Source organism: Bufo bufo, chromosome 3 (assembly GCF_905171765.1).
Source record: "Bufo bufo chromosome 3, aBufBuf1.1, whole genome shotgun sequence".
Classification (NCBI taxonomy): Eukaryota; Metazoa; Chordata; class Amphibia; order Anura; family Bufonidae; genus Bufo; species Bufo bufo.
The window spans coordinates 414,374,705-414,393,128 of NC_053391.1; the positions used below are offsets into that span (position 1 = coordinate 414,374,705).

Below are 18,424 nucleotides of genomic sequence, written 5' to 3' on the forward strand. Positions count from 1 at the left end.
GTAAGAAACATGCCAAAGAAAAAAAAAAAGTAAAAAATAAAACTTGACAGGATAAGGTTGTTTACACAATGCTATGCTAAAATAAAAAAAAATACTAACATATATTGTAACCCCTTTCTGCCACGTCCATAATGACCGCACAATAAAATTATTATGTTGCATGGTAAACAGTGTAAGAAAAAAACTGTAAAAAATAAAAATGCCAGTATTGCTATTTTGTTCATTTCACTTGCTGATGACCGCCTCTGGATAGGTCATTAGTGGAGATGAGCGAATTCGGATGTTACATCTGAAGTCACTTCCTTCATAACTTCGGATCAATACTGTATGTAGATTCGTCTACTTACAGTATTAGAATGAATGGGCTCCGATGAACCAAAGTTAGTTATTCGCGAAGTCGCACATGACCTTGTTGAATAACTACGGTAGTTGATTTTTTAAAGTGGAAAACCAATTTAAAACTTGAAACCGAACTTTGGTACCAGTTGGAACCGAAGTCTGTGGGTCTGATAACTGAGACAAGATCTACAATACTTGCTGTCTCTGGGTCTGATAATCTAAATAATGCTTCGTCTCTGGAAAAGAATCAAGGTTCACTCGTCCTGGATTTTTACCTGGCCGTTGTTATTCCCCCAAATAAACATCTTTGACATTATTTTTAAAGACAGTAGCCACTAAGCCTTTTGCCTCTAAACCACTAAGCTCATTGGGGGATATTTATCAAAAATGGTTCAAAGGTAAACTGGCTTAGTTGCTCATAGCAACCACCAATCAGATCCCACCTTAAATTTTGACAGTTCCTTTGGAAAATAAAAGACTTCATGTGATTGGTTGCTATGGGCAATAAAGCCAATTTTCCTATACCCCAGTTTTGATAAATCCCCCCACAGATCTTTGTAAGACCCTTTGTAATCATTAAGCTTTTAGAGCAGAAGTTTGCTTTCCTAAGACAGTGCCAAGAATCCTCACTGAATTATGTTGGCCCTGGGGCTGAACAGTCCGGAGCCACTCCTGCATGTTTATATAAAAGAGAATCTGTCACCAGGTTTCTGATGATGAGCATAAAGTGGTGACAGAGACCCCCATTCTATCCATGTATCTTACTGTTGTAGTGTTCATAATGTCACACTTTATCACCTTCAGTGCAGAGTCCTGGTATTCATGAGCAGTGGGCACCCCCACCTTCCTGATAGACACCTTTTTCCCTATATTTTCCATATTAAGAAAGCTGCCAATCAGTGGCGGATAAGTGGGAGGAGTCAGCATTTCATACATATAAAGGCGGATAGGTGGAAGGAGTCAGCAGTTCATACATATAAAGGCGGATAGGTGGGAGGAGTCAGCAGTTCATACATATAATGGCGGCTAGGTGGGAGGAGTCAGCAGTTCATATATGTAAAGACTTAACTACATGCACCCAATATGCAGAGAACTCCATTGCTGGGTTGTGATATCATGAAAACCACAGTAAGAACACCAGTAAGTAATACATGGATGGAATCAGGATTAAACAAAACATCTAAAAATGACAGCCTTGTGCTGCTTTATTGCCATTTTTAGTCACATTTTTTATTGCTGTTTTATAGCATTTGTTAACAAATAGTGGCCCACATTTACTAATCCTATTGTTGGGGTAAACTTAGGCAGGGCATAAATGTGGTGCAGGGATAAACAATTTTATCTAACTCTATACCAACTATTGGGTGGCTTACTTCAAATGAAATTGTGATGCAACTTTGGCACAAAATGGCACATCTTAGGCCCCTTTTCATTTGAAGCTCTGCCACTTCATGTCAAGATTACGCCTTTTCAAGCAAGTTGGAAAGAAGTTAGAAACTCTAGTTGAGCCATAAATTGCACCAAAATTGTGCCAATTTGTGCCACTTTTAGACAGATTTTAGGTGCAGACACATTAGTTAAACTGGGCTAGTATGTTTTAGCACATGCATTTTCAATAGTGCTTTTTTTTTGCTAGCCACATGTATTTCTACTCCAATTTGATGTCATGTCTGCAGATTGATGGTAAAAAAGCCATGGTTAAAAAAAAATGGTATTTAAAAACACCATAGAAGAACCAGTCGTCACAACAGCCACTCACCGAGGCGGAGGCTGAACCTGAATTCACCCTGCAAGCCTCTCACCAGCAACTCATGGCAGCCATTACTGGGTGCCAGGTCTCCCTGACCGGGAAGATAGATGAGGTAAGGGTGGACCTGGGCCTATTACGCCAAGACGTGCAGCAGCTGCGCGAGCGGGTCCGAGTGACCGAGACCAGAGTATCAGACCTGGAGGATCTAACCAATCCCTTACCGGCAAGGATCACTGCAGTGGAGGCGTCTGTGGAGCTATTTCGCCAGAAATGTGACGACCTCGAGAACCGTGCGCGGCGCAATAATGTGCGCATCATTGGCATGCCTGAGCGGGCCGAGGGCCCAGATCCAGCGGTCTTCCTGGAGGGATGGTTCAAAGAGATATTTCCCAATGCTGCTTTCTCAGCTGCGTACACGATGGAAAGGGCGCACCGGGTACCTGCCAGGCCGTTACCTCCCGGTGCCCCCCCAAGACCTCTACTAGCTCGCATGTTAAACTGGCGGGACAGAGATCTCATTCTGGCACAGGCCAGGGTCGCACAGAAGATATCATTAGGCTCTGCGAACATTTCACTGTATCCGGATTTTTCTGCTGACCTTCAAAAGAAACGTGCTACCTTTGTCTCTATCAAGCGACGCCTCCGGGAGCTGAACCTCAAATATTCCATGGCGTATCCTGCTCGCCTGAGAGTTGTAGATGGCGACAAGTCACTTTTCTTCTCCAATCCTGCCGAAGCGGAGGACTGGTTGGCTGTGAGACGCCGACGTTCCCCTCCCAGATGATTTGGCTTGCATCTGAAGCTCTTCATGGACATACCTGAGAGATGAAAAAGTTGCTGCGTGGACTGTACCCTGCTTGCCCCTATACCTATACATGACTTTTACTTTATTGTTCCCCTATGCTTCTGCTTTCCAACAATGATCCAAGTCAGAGCTGGGTAAAGTATTAATTCATATGGTTAACTGGCCTCAGGGTCATTGAGGGCTAATTGCGGGCAGTTCCTCATGCCAAGTTTTCATATAATCAGCAGATATAACTTCAAATGGGGGAGCCAGCTACTCCACCTGCATTGGGTTTTCACCTATATTCACCGTGCAGGTCCCCCAAACACATGGCCACTTGTTCACATAGATGTGATTATGTTTACCCCCTGTTGGGGTGGTTTAGTGTATTTGCAATATTTTTCGCTATTGATGCAATGTCTAACAAGCAAGATGTGAGAGTCCTACACAGTGCACGTTATTCCTGCCTTGGTGAACCCCAGGAGAGGGGTGATTATCCTTGTGTCTTTACCTGGTGTTTATCATGGCGGGTTTAAGAGTGATGTCCTGGAACGTCAGAGGTTTAGGCGGACCTAGGAAACGAATGGCTGTGTTTTCACATATCCGCAGCTTCGTGCCGCATATCTTGGGTCTGCAGGAGACGCACCTCACCACGGACACAGGAGGGAGAGTTAGGAAACCATGGGTTCAGTGGGTGGTAAGTGCATATGGCAACTCGTATTCTAAAGGGGTGTCATTATTGATCCACAGGGCGGTCAGATGGGAACCTCATCACACGTCTGTTGACCCTGAGGGGAAGTTTGTTTTTGTATACGCCCACATTAATGGTATGCCTTATGTGATTCTAAACATGTACAATCCCCCCCCTGCCAATCTTTCCCTGCTACAGGCTGCGGCAGGATTTGCAGCACAGTTCCCGCCGGCCGGGGTGCTTGGCATGGGGGACCTCAACTTGACCTTAGACGCTGTGAAGGATAGGTTTTGCAACCCGTCCAGTGACTCCTGCAGACGGACTCCGGGTAAAACTGCCTTGGCTCGCCTGTTAGATGAGCTTGGGTGGTTGGACATTTGGAGGGAGAGATACCCAGACAGAATTGAATTCTCTTGCTTCACTCCTTCTAGAGGAGCCTTATCTAGGATTGACTACCTCCTGGGCACCCCTGGCACCTTTATGGCTACTCGAGAGATACATTACGGATCCCAGGGTCCATCTGACCATGCACCTATAATGGCCTCAATCACTGATCCCTACTGTGCTGTCCGTGTGCCCAAACAACGCATACACCCGTTCTGGTTATCTTTAATGTCCCTGAATGATAGGATACCTGACCAACTCCATTCATTCCTCGCTGTTAACTCAGCTGACACTCATCCGGCCCTGTTATGGGAGACTCTGAAAGCCTTCCTGCGTGGGTGCCTTAAGTCATCCATCTCTTACATTAAGAAAATCACTCGCCGTAGGGAGGAGGACTTGGGCACGCAGTGCAGGAATGCAGAATCTGCATATGTCTTAGACCCCACTGAAGAGAATAGGAAGGATTGGATGATGAAGGGTAGACAGTACATGAACCACTTGCAAGAAAAAAGTGACCGTAGGATGCTTTTCATGCAGCAACAAACCTTTGAACAGGGCAGCAGGGTGGGGAAGGTGCTGGCGCAGGTAGTGAGGAGGAATAACATGTCTCCGCCGATATTACGCATTAGCGACAGGGAAGGGGAGGTGGTGTCTGAGCCTGAGGGTATCTTGGATCGGTTCAGGGAATTCTATCAAGACCTGTATGGCTCTCGTGCTCAGTATACCACACAGATACTAGAGGACTACCTTCAGGAGGTTTCCCACCCGCAACTGTCTGCTCTGGATAGGGAAATGCTGGATGGGGAATTCACCCTGGAAGAGGTAGAGGAGGCGATAGCGGGACTTAATTTAGGCAAAGCCCCCGGGCCAGACGGGATTCCATTGGAGGTGTATTCTAAATATAGGGATATTCTGGCACCACAGCTTCTGCGCATGTATAACGCCTCCCTGGATGCTGACGGTCTTCCAGAATCGTCGTACGAGGCCTCTATTGTAGTCTTGTTAAAACCTGACAAAGACCCTACAGAGTGTGGGTCGTACCGCCCTATATCGTTATTAAATCTAGACTACAAAATCCTCACAAAAATTCTGGCAAACAGATTGAACAGAGTAATATCGTCCATTATACATGAGAATCAATCTGGGTTTATCCCTGGTAGATCTACCTCCAGCAACATACGTAGGGCGCAGGTTATTGCTCAGCTGGGTTGCGCGGACAGGAGACTGTGGGCGTTGGCTGCGCTTGACACAGCCAAGGCGTTCGACTCTGTAGAGTGGCCTTATCTGAAACACGTCCTTGGATGTTTTGGTTTTGGTCCTAGTTTCATTAGGTGGGTCAATATCATTTATAAATCCCCATCCGCGAATATTCTGATCAATGGCTCTCTATCGTCAACGTTTGCACTATACAGGGGGACCAGGCAGGGATGTCCCTTGTCGCCTCTTTTGTTTGCGGTAGCTATCGAGCATTTGGCATTACGAATCAGGCAGGATAGTGTTTTTAAAGGCATAGCTATGGGAAATAGGGAGGACAGACTGGGCCTATATGCTGATGACCTCATTTTGTACATGGACTCAGTGGAGGTTACCTTGCCCCGAGCAATCACATTGATTGAGCAGTTTGGGGTCTTCTCTGGTCTATGCATAAATTGGGCAAAATCGGCCATAATGCCGCTATGGGCCGCAGAGTGGCCATCGGTATATCAGAATCTAATGGTAGTTGACAAATTCAAATACTTAGGAGTCAACATCACTAAAGACCCTGCCACCTCACATGACCTAAACACGAGCCCCTTGGTGTCATATTTCATAGATAAATTTAAGTCTTGGAATACCCTACCGTTGTCTATCATGGGACGCGTAAACCTAATCAAAATGATACTTCAGCCCAAAGCTTTGTACCTATTGGAACATGCGTGTGTACCCATACCACGCAAATTCTTCGATAAACTTCACTCTCTCATGGCAACATTTATATGGGGTAAGAACAGACGTAAATTGGCCGTGAAATCCTTACAGAGGAGCTGGGACGAGGGCGGGGCAGCCCTGCCGGATCTATTCTTGTATTTCCTTGCCGGCCAGTTGCGCTATTTGGTGCCATGGGTGACCCAGGATGTGCTTCCTAACTCAGAATATTACTTGCAGGAGTATTTGCATCTCTCCACCCTGTGGCCGGTTTTGGAGGGCCCGTTATCTCTAACAGGTCCACCCGTACTGATTCACAAGCTGGCGCATCAGGTGTGGAGGGCTGCAAAGATGCAGCAATACAGTGACTTACCAGATGATATACAACTATGGAACAACCCATTATTTCCACATTTGTTACACTGTGAAGGAGAGAGGATATGGAGAGGGTACGGTGTTTGCTATTTGAAAGATCTTTATGAGAATGGCATTCTGTTCTCTTTTACTCAGTTACAGACCAAAGCGGGTGTCTTAAGGCCACACTTCTTTAGGTATTTGCAGTTGAGACACGCCCTTCAGGCCCAGATTAGAGATCTTAAAAGACAAGTATCTCAATATCCGCTCATTGGGGTCTTCAGAACACAAGGACCGAGGGGACTGATATCCGCCTTATATACACATCTGCTCAACCTTAAAATTTCAGCTTCTCCACTGAGTGCAGAAGGTAAATGGAGAGGGAATATACCCACATTGACAGATGGTGAGTGGAGTGAGGCCCTTGAAGCTCCGATAACTGTATCCCCGTCCCTTACTAACAGATTGATTCAGTTATTTATTCTGCATAGGTGTTACCTCACCCCTACTAGGCTATATAAAATGGGTAGAAGATCACACACCGGATGCCACAGATGTGCTCAGTTGGGCGCGGATTTTTGGCACCTGATGTGGGACTGTAGTTACATTCAATCATTCTGGAGGGGGGTAGTGGAGCTCATTTCTTCCCTGATCCCAGATACTTTGGCGGTTTGCCCGAAGATTTGCGTCTTGGGAATTTTAGACGAGGATTCGAGACCACGCTATACACTCACCTTCATTAGGGAGGTCCTGTTTTTAGCCAGGAAAGCTATTGCTCTTAGGTGGATGGCGGACAGGCCACCCACAATCACTCAATGGAAGACCCTTGTTAATAAAATAATTCCCTTTGAGAAGATTATGTATTCCCGTAGAGGATGCTCACAGAAGCACCAAAAGATATGGGGACCCTGGTGCGACTCTCCTCTGACTGCCACGGCAGATCATCTGCACTCTATAACCTAATTGTCTCATCACGTTCTGTTACCTGCTGCGGCTATCCGGATCAATGTTCACTGTAGAGAATTAACCATGTGTCATCGTTTTTGGTATGGATGCTTACTGCTAAGTGCACTACTGATACGTCTTGACCATCAATGACTTAAATAGGACAACCTTTATTGCTGTATTACACCTAGGCATTGTGATGTGTAATTGATTGTACTTGAATGTGACTGTTTTATTGCATTTCTTGCTTGTTACTTTTCAATAAAGCGAGTTTAAAAAAACACCATAGAAAATGCCACACACATTGACACTTGCATGTTTTCAAGCAGAGCAAAAAAAAAAAGGCTATGGGACAAAAATGCCAGAAAAAGAAGCAAAAAAAACACCACACCCAGTGTATGCTACAATTTCAAAAACATGACTGACCCCAAAAAAGCAATGTAACTAAAGAAAAACACCAGTAAAAAAAAAATGTTTGCACAGCGTTTAATAATTCCCATAGATGTATGGCTAACAAAACTCCTAAAAAATATCAGAAAAAGGCTTTGTGGGGAAATACGAGGGAAATATTTGAAGCTAGTTTTGTTGAGCTAGTTTTGTTTACAAAATGCCGCACATTTTTTGTTAAATTTGGTCGATCTTTAAGCTTAGCACTTTTGGCTACTCTGGTATTCTACACCCTACTGGAGTGAGTTTCAGACTTTTTTGCAACTTTTAAAAAGGTCCCATTGATACATATGAAATGAAACTAATTGACATAACTAACCATACACACTCTCCCACCCAGTTTTCAAAACTGGAGTGAGTGGTGTAATCATGCATAATTTTTCGCACATGTGACCTCAAAGTCAGTATTTTGCAACTTTTTGAAGACATTATTTTGGAGTGCAGAGGTTGATAAATTTTTAGGATGGTGTGAAACTATCACAAAAATGTTCTGTCAACACTTCTGACATGTCTCTTTTGTTAAAATATTTTATTCTCCAGGCAATAAGGTTTCTGGAGCATCTATTCATATAACCGTGTTCCATTCCTCAGTTATTGCTGCTCGAATTGCAACGTGCCAGGCCAGGTGTAGTGAGTGAGAATGATGGTGTGCTGAATAGGGGGTAGTAGTTGTACTCACAGTTAGCAGCTCTTCCCTGGGCTGGCAGTGCAGTGGAAGGGAAGACAGCACTAAATCCTCTGGGGCACTCTCCCTATTGCAGGGAACACCAGCCAGATGGAAGTTGAGGTGCCCTTGATGGTAGTGGGTATGCTTAGGGTGCTTGTGTGGCTGGGCCCCTGTGTTCGTGATGCCAGCACCGTAAGGTGCAAATGTTGTTAGTAGGAATATTAGGAGTCAGTGGTGGTAAAACTGTTGAACATTTACTGAATCAATCGTCTCAGGACAGTTGGTATAGTTCATCAGTACAGTGCATTTATATGGCATAAGGAATGATTCAAAAATTAGTTTAGCTGTAATCCTTACTGCAGGTCTGGCAATTGTCAGTTGAGTTTTCCTAATGCAGTTACTTTACAGGCAAGACAAAAGTTCTCTTCTTAGATAGTTTTAGTCTAGCACTCAGGTACTGAATATAATGGTTTCCTTACTTTAATATCTGAGCAATCCAATAAGGGCGTTCTCCCTCGTGGCAGGCAAACTCTCTGCTACATTATTTGATGTAGGATGCTCTCCTGAAATATTCAAGTTCACTATGTCCCAGAAGGCATTTAGTGAAAAAAGATAATTCTGCGCACGAATCATCCAGTTGTGTCCAGGTACCTTTAAGTTCCTCCCGGTCACTGGTGCTTATGAAGTCTATTGGCTAGACTCAGCTCTAATCTGCACTAGAGTTTCTCTATATTCGTACATAGACTCACTTGTCTGTGCTGGGCTGCTGTGACTACTTGGTCTGTCCACTCTAGGCTTGATCAGAGGAAGGAAAGGCAGCTACATTTTGGACTGAGCCTGTTCTGCTCCTCCATACACTTCCTTCTCTCTGCTTCCTTTCTACACTCTTCTAACACTACTACTTCAACTCTGAGTCAGCAAACCCCAATCTATATATATATAAGTGATGCCGGCACCACCTAGGGGCGAATATTTATAATGACAATGCCAGCCTGGAATAAGGAATTACAATACATTAAATACATTTAAATATACAGACATTTAAGGTGACCACTTATACACACATAAGTGGGACGCTGCAGAATTTATTAATGAATCTGCAACTGAGTTTTACGAGTGGTAGACAATGGTGTCTCAATTAGTGCTGCCATTGTCATTACCTCAACTGGTATTTTGCAGATCCAATAAGGGTGCCTTCACACGTGGCAGAAAATTCTGCCAGAAAATCTGCAACAAATTCCACACGGATTAGGAATGTTTCCTACTGCAGAATCAGTTTGCCATTCAATTGAATGGAGAGATTCTCATATAGGAAATCTGCACCATACTTCACACCAAAAAAATCCACAACAATCCTGTGGATTTTCTGGCAGAATATTCCACAATGTGTGAAGGCACCCTAAAAAAAAAAACTTCTAGTAGCAATAACTGAGGAATGGAACACAAGAATATGCTCCAATGGTTATTACATGGGAAAGGTATTTAGTTACTAAAACAGACATGTCAGGAGAGGTGACAGGTCCATTTTGAGAGAAGCCGCTGTAACACGATGGTTTCCATGAATTAGTATTAAACTATCTCATGTCTTTCATATTTTACAGCTGCACTTTTGGCTGAACAGAACAAAGATGTCATCTTGCCATGTTCTTTCACACCTGGGGAGAATGTAGTAATTCATTGGACAACTAATGACAATAAAAATGTGCACTCATATTATACAAAAGAAAACCAACTGGAGAGTCAGGACAAGAGCTATTCTGGAAGAACGTCCCTGTTTCTAAGTGAAATAAGTAAAGGAAATGCTTCGCTGCTAATAAGGGACTTGAAGAAAAGTGATGAAAATACATATAACTGCTACATGTCAACGGATGCTGGAAAGAAAGAAGATAAAGTGACTTTGCAGGTTATAGGTAAGAAACATTTATCTTCTATATTTAAAAGAAAGAATACACCTGACCAGTATAGGCAAACTGTGGTGTGAACAGAGCTGTATTCACTGTATAAAGAGCACAGCAACATTATGATAACTGGCGCCCAAGAGCCACCTAATATTTCCTTCTTGAGCTCAATGTACACTGTACAATGATCTTCACTCTATTAGGGCTCATGCACACGACTGTATGTATTTTGCGGTCCGCAAAAATTACGGATGACGTCCGTGTGCATTCCGTATTTTGCGGAACAGTACAGCTGGCCCCTAATAGAAGAGCATTATCCTTGTCCGTAATGCAGACAATAATAGGACATGCTCTATTTTTTGCGGAACGGAAATACGGACATACGGATATGGAATGCACACGGAGTAACTTCTATTTTTTTGAGGACCCATTAAAATGAATGGTTTCACATACGGTCCACACAAAAAAACAAAAAACGGAAAGAAAATACGTTCGTGCGCATGAGCCCCAAATCTGCATTTACACAGGACGATGCCCAGGCAATTATAGGGAACAAACCAAATGTTTCTGATAATTGCCTGATCACCAGCAGATGTGAGAGTGCCATTTGGGCTACATTCACATGACCGTAGTGTTTTGCGGATACGCAAAACACGGATACCGGCCCGTGTGCGTACCGGCCCGGACCGCAGATAGCCGCCACTATCGTAGAAAATGCATTTTCTTGTCCGTAATTAACATAGGTGTCTTCATTTCAGCCTTATAAACTATGTTACTGTCTATCAAGTTCAGCCTGTTATCCTGCAAGTTGATCCAGAGGAAGTAAAAAAAAACTGTAAGGTAGAAGCCAATTTTCCCCACTTAAGGGCTCGTTCACACGAACGTTTGCTGCCCGTTTCTGTATTGCGCACCGCATTTGCGGATCCGCTAGGCACGGGCACTGTTCCGTGGCCATTCCGCATCACGGATGCGGGCCCATTCAATTCAATGGGTCCCCAAATCCGGAGATGCGGAACGGAAGCACGGAACGGAACACTACGGAAGCACTACGGAGTGCTTCCTGGGGTTCCGTTCCGTGCCTCCGCATCGCAAAAAGATAGAACATGCTCTATATTTTTGCGGAACGGAGGGATCGCGGACCTATTCAAGTGAATGGGTCCACGATCCCCATGCGGCTGCCCCACGGATGGTGCCTGTGGATTGCGGACGGCAATTTGCGGTCCACAGCACGGGCACGGGCTTCACACATTCGTGTGAACGAGCCCTAAGGGGAAAAATATCCTTCCTGACTCCAATCAGGCAATCAGAATAACTCTTGCGGCCCACCAGTAAAATTTATTTTGGGGGGCCCACCATACGAATCACAGAAAAAATGCACCAAACGGATATGCCACTGACTATACTGGCTAGTCATAAATGCAGATATTAAAAGCTGAGACTTTTGCCAATATATTCCTGTCAGGAAAATATCGGAGCCCATCATGCACCACGTCACGGTCACTCAGCATGGCAAGGGGTCCTACCACTACGCTAACTATGGTGTGAACAAGGTCTGAAGGTGATGTAATCCAGCTCATAGCCAAGCTTCCACACAACCGCCTAGCAGGACAACTAGTGCAATGTGAACAAAGCCAGACTGTAAGCCACACCCACAGTTGTCCTGCTAGGCGGTTGTGTGGAAGCTTGGCTGTGAGCTGGATTAGACATTAAAAATGCTGTTTTAGACAGTCTAAGGCTCCATTCACACGTCCGCAATGTGTTTTGCGGATCCACGGAGCCGCGGATCCGCAAAACACGGAAAGCGGCAATGTGCGTTCCGCATTTTGCGGACCGCACATTGCCGGCACTAATAGAATATGCCTGTTCTTGTCCGCAATTGCGGACAAGAATAGGACATGTTCTATTTTTTTGCGGACCCGGAAGTGCGGATCCACAACTCCGTGTCCGGGCAGCACATCGTGCTGCCCCATAGGAATGAATGGGTCCGCAATTCTGTTCCGCAAAATGCAGAACGAAATTGCGGACGTGTGAATAGAGCCTAAGTTTATTAGTCACATTTACTAGTGGAGACTTTTTTCCAAACTATTTATGCATGTGCGCCTTTTTTACATATGAATTAGGGTACTTTCACATTAGCGGCAGGGGAGTCCGGCAGGCTGTTCCGGCGGGTGAACAGCCTGTCGGATCCGTCCTGCCACTAGTTCACGTGTGCCCCGGACTGCCGCTCAGTCCCCATTGACTATAATGGGGGCGGAGTTCCGGCGGCAGCATGGCAGCGCACAGCGAGAGGCAGCTGGACTAAAAGTACTGGGAGGGCTCCCCCATCTGCAGACGCTCACAGCTCAGCAGACACTCGGCCCTTTCTATCACCGCCTCCTCCAGTTGGGCCCCTTGGAGCCCACATTGATCCCCGCATCTCAGCCGGACTCCCTGCACCTCCTAGAGGCTCCGCAGTGCCCTCCAAAGTTTATCCCGGGCCTCCGACCACTGTCCCCAGGAAAAGAGAGAGACCCCATCCCAGAGCAACTCATCGGGGGGCTGCAGGGTGAGGGAGTGGACCAGCCCCAGGCTGAGGAGCAGCAGAGGGGCCTGCATGCTAGGGGGCTGCTGGGGAAGCAGGAGGGACAGGCCCCGCCAAATATGACATCCCAGGCAGAGGGGGAGGAGAGGGAGGGGGCAGGTAGGTCGGCCAACGTGGACGAGGGGAACACACAGAGCCCGAATCTGCCAAACAAAAAGGGGAGCAGCAATGTAACAGAGGACTGGGGGGTGGGGTGCGACGGGCTGCAGTATACAATGTAACAATCTACAGGTCAAAGGAGGCTGCAGGACACTGTTATGGGGGGGGATCTGTGGATGACACATATATAGCATAAGATGCTATATATCTGTCATCCACAGATCCCCTCCATAACAGTAGAACAACACATAGTGCAACAGCACTCTACAAACCAAATAAAGTACAAAAGTATATTATATTGCAAATGCTATGCTAATAAATTAGAGATGCTTAGCAAATATATTTTGTACAAAATTATTTGAGCCCATCTGCCGCACGCCAAGGCGATCTCTATAAGACGGGTCCTAACACTAAACTTACCTGTTATGTGCCATGACAGCTACCATGAAATTCAGGAAGTGTAGGACCCACATGCATGCTGGGCCCCTTTTGGTTTATATCTCTATGGTGCCAAAATGGCCTTCATTGAATCCAGGGACTACAAATACCAGCATGCATGCTGAGCAAACTATGTACTCCTGCTAATTAAAATCAGCCTATGAGGCAGAACAGGCTACAGGAGTGCACGACCAAATAGGAGTCAGCCACAACTCCCATACAGGGAGTGCAGAATTATTAGGCAAGTTGTATTTTTGAGGATTAATTTTATTATTGAACAACAACCATGTTCTCAATGAACCCAAAAAACTCATTAATATCAAAGCTGAATATTTTTGGAAGTAGTTTTTAGTTTGTTTTTAGTTTTAGCTATTTTAGGGGGATATCTGTGTGTGCAGGTGACTATTACTGTGCATAATTATTAGGCAACTTAACAAAAAACAAATATATACCCATTTCAATTATTTATTTTTACCAGTGAAACCAATATAACATCTCAACATTCACAAATATACATTTCTGACATTCAAAAACAAATCAGTGACCAATATAGCCACCTTTCTTTGCAAGGACACTCAAAAGCCTGCCATCCATGGATTCTGTCAGTGTTTTGATCTGTTCACCATCAACATTGCGTGCAGCAGCAACCACAGCCTCCCAGACACTGTTCAGAGAGGTGTACTGTTTTCCCTCCTTGTAAATCTCACATTTGAGGATGGACCACAGGTTCTCAATGGGGTTCAGATCAGGTGAACAAGGAGGCCATGTCATTAGATTTTCTTCTTTTATACCCTTTCTTGCCAGCCACGCTGTGGAGTACTTGGACGCGTGTGATGGAGCATTGTCCTGCATGAAAATCATGTTTTTCTTGAAGGATGCAGACTTCTTCCTGTACCACTGCTTGAAGAAGGTGTCTTCCAGAAACTGGCAGTAGGACTGGGAGTTGAGCTTGACTCTATCCTCAACCCGAAAAGGCCCCACAAGCTCATCTTTGATGATACCAGCCCAAACCAGTACTCCACCTTGCTGGCGTCTGAGTCGGACTGGAGCTCTCTGCCCTTTACCAATCCAGCCACGGGCCCATCCATCTGGCCCATCAAGACTCACTCTCATTTCATCAGTCCATAAATCCTTAGAAAAATCAGTCTTGAGATATTTCTTGGCCCAGTCTTGACGTTTCAGCTTGTGTGTCTTGTTCAGTGGTGGTCGTCTTTCAGCCTTTCTTACCTTGGCCATGTCTCTGAGTATTGCACACCTTGTGCTTTTGGGCACTCCAGTGATGTTGCAGCTCTGAAATATGGCCAAACTGGTGGCAAGTGGCATCTTGGCAGCTGCACGCTTGACTTTTCTCAGTTCATGGGCAGTTATTTTGCGCCTTGGTTTTTCCACACGCTTCTTGCGACCCTGTTGACTATTTTGAATGAAACGCTTGATTGTTCGATGATCACGCTTCAGAAGCTTTGCAATTTTAAGAGTGCTGCATCCCTCTCCAAGATATCTCACTATTTTTGACTTTTCAGAGCCTGTCAAGTCCTTCTTTTGACCCATTTTGCCAAAGGAAAGGAAGTTGCCTAATAATTATGCACACCTGATATAGGGTGTTGATGTCATTAGACCACACCCCTTCTCATTACAGAGATGCACATCACCTAATATGCTTAATTGGTAGTAGGCTTTCGAGCCTATACAGCTTGGAGTAAGACAACATGCATAAAGAGGATGATGTGGTCAAAATACTCATTTGCCTAATAATTCTGCACGCAGTGTATAAACTACAAAACAAAAAGGGAAGGGGGGGGGGTTGGTCAGTACATCCCAATGCGTAGGTGCACTTCGCTATGGCTGAAAATGCATAACAGTGTCATCCACAGATCCCCCAATAACAGTGTCATCCACAGATCCCCCAATGACAGTTCGTCATCCACAGACGCTCCCATAACAGTGGGTCATCCACAGTTGCCCCATAACAGTGCGTCATCCACAGTTGCCACCATAACAGTGCATCATCCACAGATTCCCCCATAACAGTGCGTCATCCACAGATCCCCATAACAGTGCGTCATCCACAGTTGCCCCCATAACAGTGCGTCATATGAATACTATTGCAGTCTATGAGGCTTTTACTGGCTGCCACAATTTCACTGCTAGGGCTCAGATCGGAGAACAGAGAGAGCGCTCTTTCTCTGTCCTACCACTTAGATGCCATATGACATTTTGTGATGAGGGGTTAAAGGGGCTATCCAGCCTTTACTAAGTGATCGGCAGGGTTCCAACAGATCTCCCTAAGATCAGCTGCTTAGGTGTAGCTCTGTTATCAGAAGTCAGCACCGTAACTACTCATCACCATAAACCTTGTAGTGGAAGGAGCTCGTTACTACAGAGTTGCTCCCATTGAAGTCAATTGGAGCAGCGCTGCACTGACAAGCTCTGTCCACTACACAGTTGATGAAGCTGTGTAGTTCCGATGGCAACTTCCGGGAAAGTAACTACCCCGGAACAGCTGATTGGCAGCAATGAGGACTGTCAAACCATGCTGAAAAACTAGTAATAGCCAATGGAGTAAAGGCTGGACAACACCTTTCATACATTTATAGCAGAAAGTGTTATAGATGTCACAGAGCGAGTCCTCCCACTTGAGACCCTCTTCTATTTGCATGAAAGAAGAGACACTCCTATTCTAGCAGACCCAGACTGTTCATGTATTGCATGGATGGCTATTCATTAGAAATCAACTGTATGGTAGAGTTGCTAGAAGTTGTACTCATGTTGAGCTCCATTCTGCTTGCCAAAATACTCCTAGGGCAACCCTAACAACTCATCACACATCTAAAGATCTTTAGATCTCTCTACCCCTAGGGTCATGGTTACTGAATCACATTACTGGAAAAACCACCGCGCAGCGAGTACAGAATTTGTAAATACAGAGTTGGTCTACACAAGGATTGTTCCCAGTTGTATTATAATATTGTATTCATTTTTCAGATCTTCAACATACAATGGAGTATACATGGGATGGTAATGGTCTGCTGAACCTCACATGCTCTGTTAATACCTCCTATATGGAGGGCATTACTATAAAGTGGTATGAGAATGGTCAAATGGTTCATGAAGATCAAAGCACTTACAGTTCCTATACTGTCCAAAATGATTCTGTAACTTGCACTATAGATCACTCCATTGTACATAGTAGCTGGACAGGTGCCTGGACAATGAAGGGTAAGATTTGCTTTAAACGTGACTATGCCTACAGCATTATTCTGTATTCTTCTATAATGTCAATTGTTCTTGTTATTACAGAGCTAGGAAAGGTTAGGGCTACATATATCCGCCCGCAGTCATCACACTTAATTATTTAATTTTTACAGGGTTTTTTTCTTGATTTTTTTGCATTCAAATTGCATTATTACAGTCGTGGCCAAAAGTTTTGAGAATTACATAAATATTGGAAATTGGAAAAGTTGCTGCTTAAGTTTTTATAATAGCAATTTGCATATACTCCAGAATGTTATGAAGAGTGATCAGATGAATTGCATAGTCCTTCTTTGCCATGAAAATTAACTTAATCCCAAATAAACCTTTCCACTGCATTTCATTGCTGTCATTAAAGGACCTGCTGAGATCATTTCAGTAATCGTCTTGTTAACTCAGGTGAGAATGTTGACGAGCACAAGGCTGGAGATCATTATGTCAGGCTGATTGGGTTAAAATGGCAGACTTGACATGTTAAAAGGAGGGTGATGCTTGAAATCATTGTTCTTCCATTATTAACCATGGTGACCTGCAAAGAAACACGTGCAGCCATCATTGCGTTGCATAAAAATGGCTTCACAGGCAAGGATATTGTGGCTACTAAGATTGCACCTCAATCAACAATTTATAGGATCATCAAGAACCTCAAGGAAAGAGGTTCAATTCTTGTTAAGAAGGCTTCAGGGCGTCCAAAAAAAGTCCAGCAAGCGCCAGGATCGTCTCCTAAAGAGGATTCAGCTGCGGGATCGGCGTGCCACCAGTGCAGAGCTTGCTCAGGAATGGCAGCAGGCAGGTGTGAACACATCTGCACGCACAGTGAGGCGAAGACTTTTGGAAGATGGCCTGGTGTCAAGAAGGGCAGCAAAGAAGCCACTTCTCTCCAAAAAAAACATCAGGGACAGATTGATCTTCTACAGAAAATTTGGTGAATGGACTGTTAAGGGCTGGGGCAAAGTCATATTCTCTGATGAAGCCTCTTTCCGATTGTTTGGGGCATCTGAAAAAAAAGCTTGTCCGGAGAAGAAAAGGTGAGCGCTACCATCAGTCCTGTGTCATGCCAACAGTAAAGCATCCTGAGACCATTCATGTGTGGGGTTGCTTCTCATCCAAGGGAGTGGGCTCACTCCCAATTTTGCCCAAAAACACAGCCATGAATAAAGAATGGTACCAAAACACCCTCCAACAGCAACTTCTTCCAACAATCCAACAACAGTTTGGTGAAGAACAATGCATTTTCCAGTACGATGGAGCACCGTGCCATAAGGCAAAGGTGATAACTAAGTGGCTCGGGGACCAAAACGTTGACATTTTGGGTCCATGGCCTGGAAACTCCCCAGATCTTAATCCCATTGAGAACTTGTGGTCAATCCTCAAGAGGCGGGTGGACAAACAAAAACCCACTAATTCTGACAAACTCCAAGAAGTGATTATGAAAGAATGGGTTGCTATCAGTCAGGAATTGGCCCAGAAGTTGATTGAGAGCATGCCCAGTCGAATTGCAGGGGTCCTGAAAAAGAAGGGCCAACACTGCAAATACTAAAAACAGAAAGTCAGTCCTGTGTCCCAACACGGACAAGTTACTTGCGCTGCTGCAGGTCCCGAAGTAGTGTGGTAGGTCGTTCACACCGATATAAGCAATTCAAAAAGGGTTTTGGAACCGCGCTGCTAGAGACTATGTCTCCCGGTCATCAGTGAATGAAAAAGGGTGTCAGCCCCTCTCCTCAATACCCGCCTCCAGTCCTCCCCAGAACTCTCTCAAAAGGTTCGTAGACAAAAGGCATAAAATCAATATCAGTCGTCACATTCCTGCCCGACCCGGGTTTCGCTACCTTGCTTCTTCAGGGGCGATAACTGCCCATGCTTGCAGTCAAGCCTCTTAAATAGCCCAGCTGA

At 44.9% G+C, this 18,424-nt stretch overlaps 1 protein-coding gene across 6 annotated transcripts in view; it reads left to right on the forward strand.

Moving 5' to 3' along the window:
• Positions 1 to 18,424, forward strand: part of HHLA2 (HERV-H LTR-associating 2) — an 81,951-nt gene that overhangs the window by 35,705 nt on the left and 27,822 nt on the right. For all 6 annotated transcript variants that reach the window (XM_040424903.1, XM_040424904.1, XM_040424908.1 and 3 more), the window contains exons 4-5: positions 9,868 to 10,176; positions 16,265 to 16,498. In XM_040424903.1, coding sequence (XP_040280837.1) covers positions 9,868 to 10,176; positions 16,265 to 16,498 — 543 coding nt within the window. The remainder of the gene's footprint in view (positions 1 to 9,867; positions 10,177 to 16,264; positions 16,499 to 18,424) is intronic.